The sequence below is a fragment of the Ananas comosus genome, linkage group 14 (genome assembly GCF_001540865.1).
Source record: "Ananas comosus cultivar F153 linkage group 14, ASM154086v1, whole genome shotgun sequence".
NCBI classification, from domain to species: domain Eukaryota; kingdom Viridiplantae; phylum Streptophyta; class Magnoliopsida; order Poales; family Bromeliaceae; genus Ananas; species Ananas comosus.
The window spans coordinates 1,025,178-1,038,077 of record NC_033634.1 but is presented as its reverse complement, the minus strand read 5'-3'; the positions used below and the strand labels follow the sequence as shown (position 1 = coordinate 1,038,077).

General features: G+C 36.9%; 2 protein-coding genes across 2 annotated transcripts; both read left to right on the top strand.

The window, feature by feature from the left end:
- On the top strand, nucleotides 1,730-7,179 carry LOC109720692 (gamma-aminobutyrate transaminase 1, mitochondrial-like). Its single transcript, XM_020247958.1, has 19 exons — nucleotides 1,730-1,900; nucleotides 2,512-2,642; nucleotides 2,802-2,886; nucleotides 3,012-3,084; nucleotides 3,264-3,361; nucleotides 3,578-3,670; nucleotides 3,912-3,985; nucleotides 4,289-4,327; nucleotides 4,488-4,576; nucleotides 4,658-4,734; nucleotides 4,816-4,890; nucleotides 5,331-5,378; nucleotides 5,476-5,559; nucleotides 5,626-5,713; nucleotides 5,813-5,891; nucleotides 6,280-6,370; nucleotides 6,496-6,574; nucleotides 6,670-6,785; nucleotides 6,909-7,179. The coding sequence occupies exons 1-19, from the start codon at nucleotides 1,856-1,858 to the stop codon at nucleotides 6,981-6,983; spliced, it is 1,539 nt and encodes a 512-aa protein (XP_020103547.1). The 5' UTR covers nucleotides 1,730-1,855; the 3' UTR covers nucleotides 6,984-7,179.
- On the top strand, nucleotides 7,897-11,511 carry LOC109720387 (phosphoglycerate kinase, cytosolic). Its single transcript, XM_020247455.1, has 6 exons — nucleotides 7,897-8,274; nucleotides 9,029-9,106; nucleotides 9,206-9,466; nucleotides 9,840-10,157; nucleotides 10,470-10,628; nucleotides 11,079-11,511. The coding sequence occupies exons 1-6, from the start codon at nucleotides 8,080-8,082 to the stop codon at nucleotides 11,271-11,273; spliced, it is 1,206 nt and encodes a 401-aa protein (XP_020103044.1). The 5' UTR covers nucleotides 7,897-8,079; the 3' UTR covers nucleotides 11,274-11,511.

The window sequence follows — 12,900 nt, the reverse complement described above, 5'->3', positions numbered from 1 at the left end:
TAGTTAAAGCATATAATCTTATTCCTTAACATTGGATTATCTGATAATTATTTCTTTTATGAGCTCACTGTTTTATTGGGGACTCGTTTGTTCGACCACATCATGAAGCATGTTTTTTTTTTTTTTTTTTTTTTAAACAAAAACATATTGCTTTCGATTAATCACTACTTCCACCACATATGCTTGAGGGATAAGTATATTACTATCATTATCATTGTAATTATTATTAAATTTTTTTTAGAGAATTATTATTACTCAATTGACAACGACATTAGCACTCTATTGACTTATGTTGTGAATGTTACGGATGATAGGCAATTAAAGATACTTTGGCTCAGCTTAAGTAAAATTATTCTAAAAAATAAACCAACATTTTTATTTCTAAGTTAAAATATATATAAATATATATATTTTTTTTTGAAAGAGAAATTCGTGCGTAAGCTGAGTCAAATGTATACTAAATTATTGCAATATCTTAATCGGGTCCAATGTTATTATCTTATGTTATCACTTTTATAGTTTGTGGATGTGGATTCTAACGACACTAATTGAATTTGCTCCAAAATTCATGTTTTTGAGAAACTTTGGAATTCATGCAATTGAAGTAGAATGTTGCAAATGAAATCTCCACTCTGAGCACCTCGGACCAGTAGGGAGCATAAATTGTATAAATATGTATGGCTATTTTTTTTTTATATAAAACGTCTGTTCACTGAAGAGATAATTTGAATTGACGAAACTCTAAGCATAATCTGTTTGAAATTATACGAAATTGGCTTCATAGTTTCTCCGTTAAAAGATAAGTTTATACGCTATATATAATCTGTCAATTTTTGTCATGTATTGTAGGTCATAATAGCTGATCAATATCGACACTCAAGTTTTTCGTAGGCTTTGAATATTTGATTAAAAATTTGTACAAAATAACTTTAAATGAGCAAAATAACCACTTAATGATTTCATTGGGTCCCACCCAATGTCGGATCGTTGGCGCTTTCCATTAATCCCAAAAGCTCAAGTTCTTAAAAATAAATAACCAATACAGCACCTACAGGTCTCAATTGTGACGCCTTCCGCCACATGCATGGACAATCCCCCCTCCGCGCGTGCATGCGGGAATCGAATCCATGACCACTAGCTCTGATACCACTTGTCAAATTGTTTGCGCTAACCATTAATCCCAAATGCTCAAGCTATTAGAAATACACAATCAATCCACTTAAAATATATAGATACAACACCCACGAATTTTAATTGTAACTCGGCCCACCCGGCCTCAAGCCATTTCGAACATGACTAGGCCTATCCAGCCTGACGTCATTCAAACGTGACTCGGCCCAACTCGGCCTTCCGTTACAGGAAAGGATACTGATTTATTTAAGCCAACATCAAACTCTTCTGTTAGATACAAAATATAATACGGATGTATGAATGTAGGTTTTTGAGATAAAAATTAAACGGCTTTGGAGCAAAAAATATATATGAGTAGGTGAGAACTTTCCTAATCTAGAGATAAAAATTAAACAGCTTTGGAGAAAAAAATATATATTAGAAGAGTAGGTGAGAACTTTCCTAATCTAATGCTCCGATCCCCGAGCTCAAGATTCAAAGTAAGAGGTCAATTTGGTAATTTCACATCCAAATGCTGATCTGAAGATTCTGAGCACCCCCCCCATTTTATTTGAGATAATCATCATCGTCGTCATCATCATATTTCCACCGTTTTTTTAAATCTAATAATAATAATTCGATTCAAATATAAAACACTTGTTGAACAACAAAGAGTCTCTCTCTCTCTCTCTCTCTCCTTGTTCTTCTTCGAGGAAGCGAAAGAGGGATTCTTCAGAGGTCGGAGATGATGATAGTTAAGGATCTCCTTCGATCCAGGGCCTCCATGAAGGTAAACCCAATCCCATCTCTTTGCGGCGTAAGCGCGGATGCTTCGCTGTTGATTAGTATCTTTGATCGGATTAGGATCTCCGATCGTGTGCGTTTGATTAGTTTGAAATCGGGCGTTTGATGCTGTAAACATGGTATAAATGTACAGGGATCCCCTTAACTCTAGGTTATTTTTATGTAGACCCCTCTTAAGTGTTCTCCTTTTTTTTTATTAAAATTGCAGTAAAATTTGATTTTGTTGTTCTAAATTGTGTTTATCAGTGAAATTTGGGATTTTTTTTTTTTCAAGTTTTATAGTGATTATGTTAAATTTAGCTGTTTTTAACACTTTTTAGTCGTTGGAAGTGTGATAATTTTGTTAGCAGTTAACAACGAGCCGTTAATTTTAGTGAATAGCTTAAATCAAAGTAATTAAAAGTTGAGGTAGTGTCAAAAGAAAAGAAAAGCTTGTATTTGTTTGTAGTAGCTATTCAATATGCAGATGTGCAATGAATCCATTCGATTGAAATTTGAAACAAAAGATCATTTTAGAACTGAGAATATAAGTAAATCAAAACTAGTTAAAAATTTATTACATTACGTTTCGGCTATTTCGTTCACTCCTTTTTACAGGTTAGCAGCCTCATAAGGCATGCTGCAAGTGCCAGCATCGCGCAAAGGCAACCAATTGCGAGCGCTGATCCTTTTAATAGGCAGATGAGCTCGGAGGCATCTCTTCAGTCCGAGACAACAGAAGAAAAAGGGTATGAAGAGTATCATATGTTGGAAAATCTGAAGTTATAATTTTACAGTAGAGTTCTTTTTTACCATCATTGCTTGCATTGTCGGCTATGTCAAGCTACTTATATTCATGCATTTGTTATCCACTAAAATAGATTGAGTTCTCGTAATAATGATGATAGGTTTAAGGGACATGGGATGTTGGCTCCATTTACCGCTGGATGGCAGAGCAGCGACTTACACCCCCTAGTTATTGAGAAATCAGAGGTATGATGCTTACAATATAGAAGCAATTTTACGAAAAGTGTTTTTGGACTTTAGAGCAGGTTATGTCGGTATACTTAGTAGTTAGTATTAACATTTACTTTACGAATGTGTGATAAATGTTGCAGGGTTGCTATGTCTATGACATCAATGGGAAGAAATATCTAGATTCGCTTGCTGGACTATGGTGCACAGCTTTAGGCAAGTAAAATTTCTTTTAGATTACTGACATATAGGTTCTAAAGTCATACTTAAGGCGCTTATAATTCATATAGGTTCTCGTACTAGAAGTGTTTTTTCAATCAACTTATGGTAAATTCAGGTATTGTACTTGCTTTTCTTCTCTTGCTTCATAACTACACCATTCTTAAAAATATTAGGTGGAAATGAACCTCGCCTTGTCAAAGCTGCGACTGAGCAATTAAACAAATTGCCATTCTACCACTCCTTTTGGAATCGTACAACGAAGCCCAGCCTGGTAAATATAACTCTTTGTTTGCTAAATAATCTGAAAAATTGGACTCGGCCTGAGAAACAAGTCTTCAGGGCAATTCCTGATGGTTCAATATTTACTATGGCCGCTACACATTTCTTCTCGAGTTTGTTATCTACTTTTTACTTTTTTTCCACAGTTTGAATGAGACAATCCTATTCCCCTGCTCAAATTATTGTCACTTGTTTGAGTTGAGTACAGGACCTTGCAAAGGAACTTCTTGATTTTTTCACAGCACGTAAAATGGGAAAAGTATTTTTCACGAATAGTGGTTCCGAAGCCAACGATTCTCTGGTATGTGATGCTAATGGAAGATAATACAGTATTATAGTGGTTACTCCTGCCTTTGTTCAATTCTATTAGGCCACAATTTGGTTTTTTACTTCTGGTTCATTAGAAGTTTCTTTTATGCTATAGATATTCCAGAAACATGGGGTCCAATTTGCTATTCTGACCAGCTAATGAAAGGCATAAACTGATCCCCTCTGAATTACAAGGTTTTTTTCGTCTGTGCATTAATTGCTGTTTCTTTCAGGTAAAACTCGTGTGGTATTATAATAATGCACTAGGAAGGCCTAAAAAGAAGAAATTCATAGCACGGTCAAAAGCGTAAGAAATCTTCTTAATCACTTGCAACATATATTTGTATTCTGTATTCTTTTCCTCAGAAAAGTGGGTCTTTTTCTCTGTTAGTTTTTCCTTTTTAAAAAAGAATCTCTTCCTGCTGATCATGTTTTAATGGAGTCTGATATTTAATGAAAACTAATTAAGGAATTGTTCTTCAATTTACTTTGTTTTATCCCTTTTTGCTGCCTTCTCTTTCTAGCTGAGAGATATATCATGTTTAGGAGATTTCAAAAATTCTAGTAGTTTCTTATTGAATATAATCAACTTTTTGACTCTTTTTTGCAGGTACCATGGATCGACATTAATTTCAGCTAGTCTTTCTGGGTAAGTCTAAAAGCATAAGTTGGTATACTTTCACACCTTGTTGAAGTGCATCAACTTAACTTGAGAATAAGTTGTTTTTGATTCATCTGCTTCATTACTAAAGAAATGCTTCCTTTCTGCTGCAAATCTTTAATTTCTTAACAATTCTCTGCATCAACAGCCTTCCAGCTCTGCACCAAAAGTTTGATCTACCTGCACCTTTTGTATTGCACACTGATTGCCCTCACTATTGGCGCTACCATCTACCAGGTACCAATTTATTGTCGATTAGATGAAGTCGGCAAGAATATCTGCATTTATATTAATGATGTTATTTATTAAAAAAACCAGGAGAGACAGAGGAGGAATTTTCAACCAGATTAGCCAATAACTTGGAGAATCTTATTCTGAAAGAAGGGCCTGATACAGTAAGATTCTTTTTTATTATCTTGTGGAACATTACATTAAGCCAGAAGATAATTTGTTGCTGATATAGGTAATTTTTGCAGATTGCTGCTTTCATTGCAGAACCTGTTATGGGTGCTGGAGGTGTTATTCCTCCCCCAGATACCTATTTTGAAAAGGTAATATTACACAGTATCTACTGCAAAATTGATAAAAGTTCTTATTCAATTTTTACATATGTTGATTCGTCTTAATTATCACTGCTTTTTTCCTTCATGAACAAAAACTAAGTGTAAAAAGAAAAGTATTTGCATTTGAAACATATTTCGACCAGTGCTTTCATTATCATCTCTCTGCTGAATCAATGACCTGTTGATTGCTTTTTTTATTTACTTGAATTATCTTTCATCTTTATTAATTTAGAAAAAGAGGCTTCTGGGGATCACGATCGTTGGCTAATATACAACTGTTATTAGTTCGGTCTTGTAAATTCACTATTATATGATAATGTTATCTAATTCCAACAAGATCTCTCGTCAAGTAAAATACATATACTTATTTGCCATTTGGATCAACATTTTCCCTAACTCATGCTTGTGTCACTTTTGATCCTTTACAGATGCAAGCTGTCGTGAAGAAATATGATATTCTTTTCATAGCAGATGAGGTACAATATTCTGTGCATACACACCACCATAAGCTCAAAATGAACATATTTTCCTGTTCACAGTGATGTTGCATATTTTTTATCTGCTACATCTTAGGTCATTACCGCATTTGGAAGGTTGGGTACAATGTTTGGATGCGACAAATATAACATTAAACCTGATCTTGTCTCCATAGCAAAAGTGAGTCCCAAGTTTGATGATTTGCATATACAAAAGAAATTTTTACTTACAATTCATGATTTTTAGGCTCTGTCATCTGCATATATGCCAATTGGTGCGATTCTTGTTAGCCCAGAAATTTCGGAAGTAATATATTCTCAGAGCAATAAGCTTGGTAAGCTTGTATTGTCATTTCCAATAAAGACTCAATTTTGTGCCATCGCGAAGTATTATATGCTTATGTTGTCCTCTAAATTACATTGGTTCATTACAGGTTCATTTTCTCATGGGTTTACATACTCTGGACATCCGGTATCTTGTGCTGTCGCTCTAGAAGCACTTAAGATATATAAGTAAGCATTGTTACTCTACCTGTCATTCTCTTTCTAGTTAACAAATTGGCTAAAATACAGGACATTCCCTGTAAATATCTCAATTTTACGGTGCTTCCCTTCGCTGTAAATTTACAACATATGTTCTACATGAGCATTGTGAGAAATATCACCTAATGGAATGGCGATAGAAGCAAAGTGATGAAATATTGTAATTTAAGGAGGTGAAATACATAGGTTTCAATATTGCGTGCTGGCGGTGGTGTTGATTTTGATATCTATAGGGAGTTTCCTGCTTTTTAGCCCACAATATTTATTCGTATTATGCGTTATTACTGTGAATACTCATCTTCATCGGTCCATTATTATCCTATGAATCTGGACGGAATTAAAAATATTTTAAATTTAGGGAGAGGAACATTCCTGAACATGTCAAGGCTGTATCTCCAAGGTTCCAAGACGGCCTAAAAGCCTTCTCAGGGAGTCCCATCATTGGCGAGGTATAGTCTCCTATTCCCTGAAAAAGCTTATACTGTTTGTTAAGAAGATACTAAATATGTCTTAACACTCTTGTTTCATACAAAACTCTGGTTTCAGACATCTGAAAATAGCCATTTGAATGCAGATACGCGGGAATGGATTGATACTCGGGACTGAATTTGCGGACAACAAGTCTCCTAATGATCCATTCCCTCCTGAATGGGGTACCCTCAATACTTCATTAGATTATTGAAAATGTGTTGTAAAAGCTTAATAAACTATTTTGAGAGTTTCATTGCTTTAATTGATTAAATTTCAGGGGTGGGTGCGATTTTTGGATCCGAGTGTGAGAAGCGTGGAATGCTTGTTCGAGTTGCTGGTGATAACATAATGATGTCGCCACCGCTAATTATATCCTCAAGTGAAGTAGATGAAGTACGATTTAGACATGATTTTCGAATGATTTTCGAACATTTATCTGTCTTTGTGTTTTCCCCTTCTTTTCGCCTATGAGCAAACATAATTTTCTGAATTTTCTCACTCTAACTTGTGCTGCAGTTGATAAGCATCTACACAGATGCCCTGAAGAGTACAGAGGAGAGAGTTGCAGAGCTCAAATCTCAGAAGAGTTAGTAAATTATCTTATCAAGGTGTACAAAATAATTATCTTCCTTTGTTGCTAATAATGAAAATAATTATGAGATGTATCTTCTTCGTGTCGCGATGATGCTCATTGTCAACAGATTATTTATCTTAGCATGACATTTTCATATTTCGCTCATCAATGTATCAGATTCTCTGTGAATTTGCATGTGGGATCTCTTTAGTATTTTGGCCTCATAATTATTCATCCAAAACCCACTGGTAGGATTTTTCTTTTTTCTTTTTCTTTTTTTTTTTCCCCTCGGTAGTTTTTATGATCACAAAACTGATCAAACATTTTATACAAATATCATAAGCAACAAACTTTACATATTACCCAAACCATAGATTATGTGAAAAGTTTATTCGATGCAAAGCTATTCAACTACATTCAAATATTCGATAGTAGAGGAAATGGACTCTTAAAAAGGGTTTAGAAAGAGCCAAAATGGCGAAACCATTTGCAACGGTTGTTTTAGGCGGTTTCAGAGTAGTCGAAGAGGCTTTTTACATGTATTAAAAAAATAAAAGAACAAAACAATCTTTCTAGTAAATTGAAATTAGCTCGATAATTATTATGGTTAATTACAATCCATTTTCAAACTGGTTCTCAAGTGCGTTATCTCACCCGAGCCGTTTTAATTAACTCTTAATCCCAGATTAGGATTTGACCACAATCGGACCCAAATGGAGATTGCTCGGGCCAATTTGATTTATTGGGCCATTGACATAGGCCTTTATTAGGCCCAAATAAGATCGGGCTTATTGGGCTTATTAGGCCGAAGAGGATGGTCGAATAAAATATCTTGGTCCACTTCACGATACATCGGCGCACGTTAGCATATCCTGATTAAAATACGCCGCGTCCTTTTTCTCCCTCTTATCTTCTAGAAAGGCCCACGGCTCTCCATTTGTCGCTCTACTCCGTGCTCTGCTTTTTCTCTTCGTCTCTCTCTCACTCTCTCTCTCTCCCTCCCGTTCCCATCTCCCAAACCGATCGATTCGATTTCCTTCGCCTCGATCGATACGATCTCCTAATTTCTGCGATTTTTGCGGTATTTTACATCGATTTAGTTCGATCTTCGAAATGGCGGTGAAGAAGAGCGTGGGCGATCTCAAGGAGGCGGATCTCAAGGGGAAGAGGGTGTTCGTGCGCGTGGATCTCAACGTGCCCTTGGACGAGAACCAGAAGATCACTGACGACACCCGGATCCGCTCCTCGGTGCCCACGATCAAGTATTTGATGCAGAACGGGGCCAAGGTGATCCTGTGCAGTCACTTGGTGAGCTCCTGCTCTCGCCTTCGATCGAACTCTTTTGGTTATGATCGTGCTCGTGAGTTGATGCATGTTTTCCATTTGTTGTGAGATTTTTTTTTTTTTTTTTCCATGTTGATTAGTAGGTAATTAGTAGGTTCTCTTTTGATCTAATTGATTTCGATTTGTTAGTGATAGTGTAAAGCGTGTTGATCTTATTTGACTATTTAGTTTAATCAGATGATGATGAGCTGTGATCTGTTTGTTGAGTCTTATAAGGGGTGATGCTCGTTGTTACTTTTTGGAAAAGTCGTACTCTTTGTACTCGGCTGTAGGTTAATAATTTGGTGTGTGTAACTCATGTAGATTTAAGTGTTTGATTCATCTAAGCAGAGAACTAATGGCAGGTGGGATATCTCATTAATATATGTTATGTAGGCATACTAAAAAGAATTCTTTTGTATAATCAATCTTTGTAAGTTGTTTTAACTCTAAAAATTATGTTTTTTTCTCCTCACTTTTATCTCTCAATTCACTTTCTCCCCAGATAAAACAGTAATTTTGGGCTAATTATGTCCATATGTGCTCCTACAGCAAGCTGGGCTTGAATTCATTTATATTCTTATTGGTCATTTGTTGGTCGACCTAGGCGCTGCTGCACTGATTACTCCTTGTTATTTAGCTTTACTATCAGACACTGTTTTTCTTTATCTTCTTTGGTAATTAATATTAATTAGTTTGGCTTGTATGGGATTGATGGTAATTGGTTTTGGATTTGCAGGGCCGTCCAAAAGGTGTGACTCCAAAGTACAGCTTGAAGCCTCTGGTGCCAAGGCTATCTGAGCTTCTTGGAGTTAATGTAAGTGAAATCATCTCTGGAATGAACAAATTCGTTATTATGAGAATATACGAAGTATTTTCTCTTTCATCATTCTGATTGCTTCATGGTCGCATGTAGGTTGTGATGGCGAATGATTGCATTGGTGAAGAGGTTGAAAAGCTGGTAGCTGCCCTTCCAGATGGAGGTGTTCTGCTCCTTGAGAATGTGAGATTTTACAAGGAAGAGGAGAAGAATGACCCGGAGTTTGCGAAGAAGCTTGCAGCTCTTGCTGACCTTTATGTGAATGATGCCTTTGGTACGGCTCACAGAGCGCACGCTTCCACGGAGGGAGTCGCCAAGTTCTTGAAGCCGGCCGTTGCTGGATTCCTTATGCAGAAGGTCTGTTCCTCTCTGGACTCATCAATTGTTTCTTATTTATAACTGTATCATGCCCATTTCTTTTTACCTGCCAATTATCTAGGTATTTTCCGATCATTTTCTTACTTCAGTCACTACTTATGTATCCTCCGTGCCTGTGAGGGAAAATCTATTGAGTTTCGATGTGAAAGGCCATTATATTCAGGATATACCCACCACCATCTAGAGTTGCCTTTTTGTTTTATATATTGTAGTGTTATTAGTTAGGTTATCTCCTCTTATGTCGTGCTTAAACTTAAAAGCATGTTTCTCTATGTTCTTTACCTGCAGTTATTATGTCTATGCGGTATTTTATTTGTTTCTTCTTTCACTGAAATAAATAATTTTGTTTTAGGAACTTGATTATCTTGTTGGAGCTGTCGCAAACCCTAAGAAGCCCTTTGCTGCCATCGTTGGTGGATCGAAGGTGTCAACTAAGATCGGAGTGATGGAGTCTCTGCTGGCGAAGGTTGATATCCTTGTCCTTGGTGGCGGGATGATCTTCACGTTCTTCAAGGCTCAGGGCTACTCTGTTGGATCCTCCCTTGTAGAGGAGGACAAGCTTGATCTTGCAACCTCGCTTCTCGAGAAAGCAAAGTCTAAAGGGGTTTCTATCTTGCTCCCTAGTGATGTGGTCATTGCTAACAAGTTTGCTGCGGATGCTGAAAGCAAGGTTTTTTCACGTACTTTACATTGCTTGCTGTTTTTTTTTTTTTTTATATATATAGGACTGTTAAAGCAAAAAAAAAAAAGAACATAAGAGTATTATGATGGAGACACATGCTTCAAATTTTAATATACTATTTAAGCCTTTATTTTTAGCAGTGAATCCGCTGTAGTATAGACAATCATAAGATCATAATGACCTCTACATGAAAAAAAAAAAAACAAAAAAAAACATAAGATCATAATGACCTCTACCTGAAAATCGTCAAATGGAGGGTCTTCAATTTGGTGGAGACATCATACTGGTTTATATATGCAGGTTGTGCCTGCATCTGCCATTCCTGATGGATGGATGGGCCTAGACGTCGGACCAGACGCAATCAAGACATTCTGTGAGGCCTTGGATACCACCAAGACTATTATCTGGAATGGACCCATGGGCGTTTTTGAGTTTGAGAAATTCGCAGTGGGAACTGATGTAAGTGATAAATAAGCAACCTCACTTGTTGCTCTTCTTTTATATTCTTATCTTCCATCCATTTTTTCTTGCTTGGTCCTGCTGGCGCTTCTGCAAAAATTCTGTTTGAGCAGAGTCGCTCATAGTAGCTCTCACAGCTTTCGTGTAGAATTCCTCCAACTTCTTTGCTTAATTGTAGAAGGCAAGCACTTTAAAACACAGCTTCTGCTTTCAGTAGCCCGAAGATCATTTCACACTGCTAAGTAGCTCAAAGAAGCACGAATGGCGTCTTCGTTGAGCAGCCTCGTACTACAACATAAGCAAAAGCTTCAAACATGGGCTTCTACTTTTGATACCTAGAAGATCACGTCATAGTAATTGCTCTTTAGAGTGGAAAAGTTATTCCAAAAGCCAAACAAATCAACCTCACGGTGAACAAATTCTAAACAATTCTCTATGAATTTCCCGCAGGCTATTGCCAAGAAATTGGCTGAACTAACTGGAAAAGGTGTCACGACCATCATCGGAGGGGGAGACTCTGTCGCAGCTGTGGAGAAGGCGGGGCTCGCGGATAAGATGAGCCACATCTCGACCGGCGGCGGCGCCAGCCTGGAGCTGTTGGAGGGCAAGCCTCTCCCCGGCGTCCTCGCTCTCGAAGACGCCTGAATATGTTTCCGTAAACTGAGTGCCTTATAACTGCCCTCGCTGATGAGATGGCATCTGTCTCCCCTTTCTTCTTCATTATCTGAGACAGTTTTGTAGTTGAGCATCTGCCCTGTAATAAATTAACTGCCCAAGGCATCAGATGGAGGTGATTCTTGGGACTACTCGTTTTATCCTTTAACTACAGGAGGATTTTTTGCCCTTCATCTTTGGAAAATCGAATCACTGTGTTTGTTCTCAATTTTCTTTTTCGTTTTATCTTCAATTTTTAATTGCCATATTTTTGGAGTTCCAGGGAGGAAGATCGCTGCTGCGATTTTGTTTGGTTACTCTTATTTTTCTTGTTCATTCAAATTCAAATTCGTATGTGATTATATTGAGTGTACATTCATCATTAGATAACAAACGAAAAAAAGATAAAAGGTGAGAACTGCTCATCAATGTATCTTTACCCTTCTAGAACTGCTGAACGTTTTGTCAATGAGCAATGCAACTATTACATTTCAAAATTCTACGTCCTGTCCATTCAAATGTCAATATGTGTTTCATTTATTTTATCAAATTTTTTTAACGTCGAAAATCCAAAAGGAGTTTCTACATTCTTGCATCAGTGCAGGCCGGACCCATCTTCGGAAAGCCAGCGGTTCCACGGCGCATTTAATGACCAGATCCGGGCAAGCAGCAGTTGAGCGGCGCCATCAATGCGCCGAAAAGAGTACGAACCCTACAAGGAACGTAGGGGTTGGTACAGCATCGAGAGAGATGTAGGGTATCGGAGTAGCGCAGTAGGAAGAGTAGGAGGAAGCGGAGGCGCCGGGAAGAAGGGACCCACGGGTCAGATGGGTGAGAGAGGAAAAAAAAAAAATATTGGGGGCCCACATCCGAAATCAAGAAGAAGCTGCAAAACGGTTAAGGGATCGTCTTTTAATGTTTTTGTATAGATATAGATGTATAGATGAGTATAAAATTTTGTCTTACTTTTTGATGTATAAATAGCAATTCTCTTTCCTTTCTTATCGTTGCTATTATTTTGATTGATATAATACATACTAGATACCATCCCTATAATTCAAGATGCAGAGCGTAGTTAAATCTTATTACAAACAACCTAGTAGGAAAAATAAAAGACAACCCAAGTAGTCAAAAGAAAAAATAATAATAATAATAATTTTATGTATGTGTACAATATTTTAGCTAGGATCCATTGCAATAATTCAAGCTCTTTATGTTTATTTGTGCCCAATCATATCCACTATACCTCACATTATTTTCATCTTAATTATTCACATTATTTTCATCTTAATTATTGCCTAACCCAATCGGACCCAAGTGGGCCATTTCGATTATTCAGCTTTGGCTAGTCCATCACAATTTTTGGAACATTTAAATGTGTTTTGGGTTCCTGTCCTTTCTTAAAGAGATGCCCTTTCTTTAGTCCTTATCTGTCAAAACTCCATCTTTTCTTCCAATAAATTGATATCCAATTCAGTCAAAGTAGTCGAAGAAACATTTAAATTGAACACCCTAATCAAACAAAGAACATAAAGCAAGTTTTCCAACCATCCATCATCATCATCATCATCTTCTTCTTCTTTTGTATAAGACAAGCGGTCCAAATCACCCTTCAAAG

What these genes read in the sequence shown, in the direction of transcription:
- LOC109720692 (XM_020247958.1), top strand. Translation starts at nt 1,856, where the DNA reads ATGATGATAGTTAAGGATCTCCTTCGATCCAGGGCCTCCATGAAG. An exon ending in GAGACAACAGAAGAAAAAGG is followed by an intron (nt 2,643 to 2,801) that starts GTATGAAGAGTA and finishes TAATGATGATAG; the next exon opens with GTTTAAGGGACATGGGATGT. An exon ending in TCCATTCCCTCCTGAATGGG is followed by an intron (nt 6,575 to 6,669) that starts GTACCCTCAATA and finishes ATTAAATTTCAG; the next exon opens with GGGTGGGTGCGATTTTTGGA.
- LOC109720387 (XM_020247455.1), top strand. Translation starts at nt 8,080, where the DNA reads ATGGCGGTGAAGAAGAGCGTGGGCGATCTCAAGGAGGCGGATCTCAAG. An exon ending in CTGCGGATGCTGAAAGCAAG is followed by an intron (nt 10,158 to 10,469) that starts GTTTTTTCACGT and finishes TTATATATGCAG; the next exon opens with GTTGTGCCTGCATCTGCCAT. An exon ending in AATTCGCAGTGGGAACTGAT is followed by an intron (nt 10,629 to 11,078) that starts GTAAGTGATAAA and finishes AATTTCCCGCAG; the next exon opens with GCTATTGCCAAGAAATTGGC.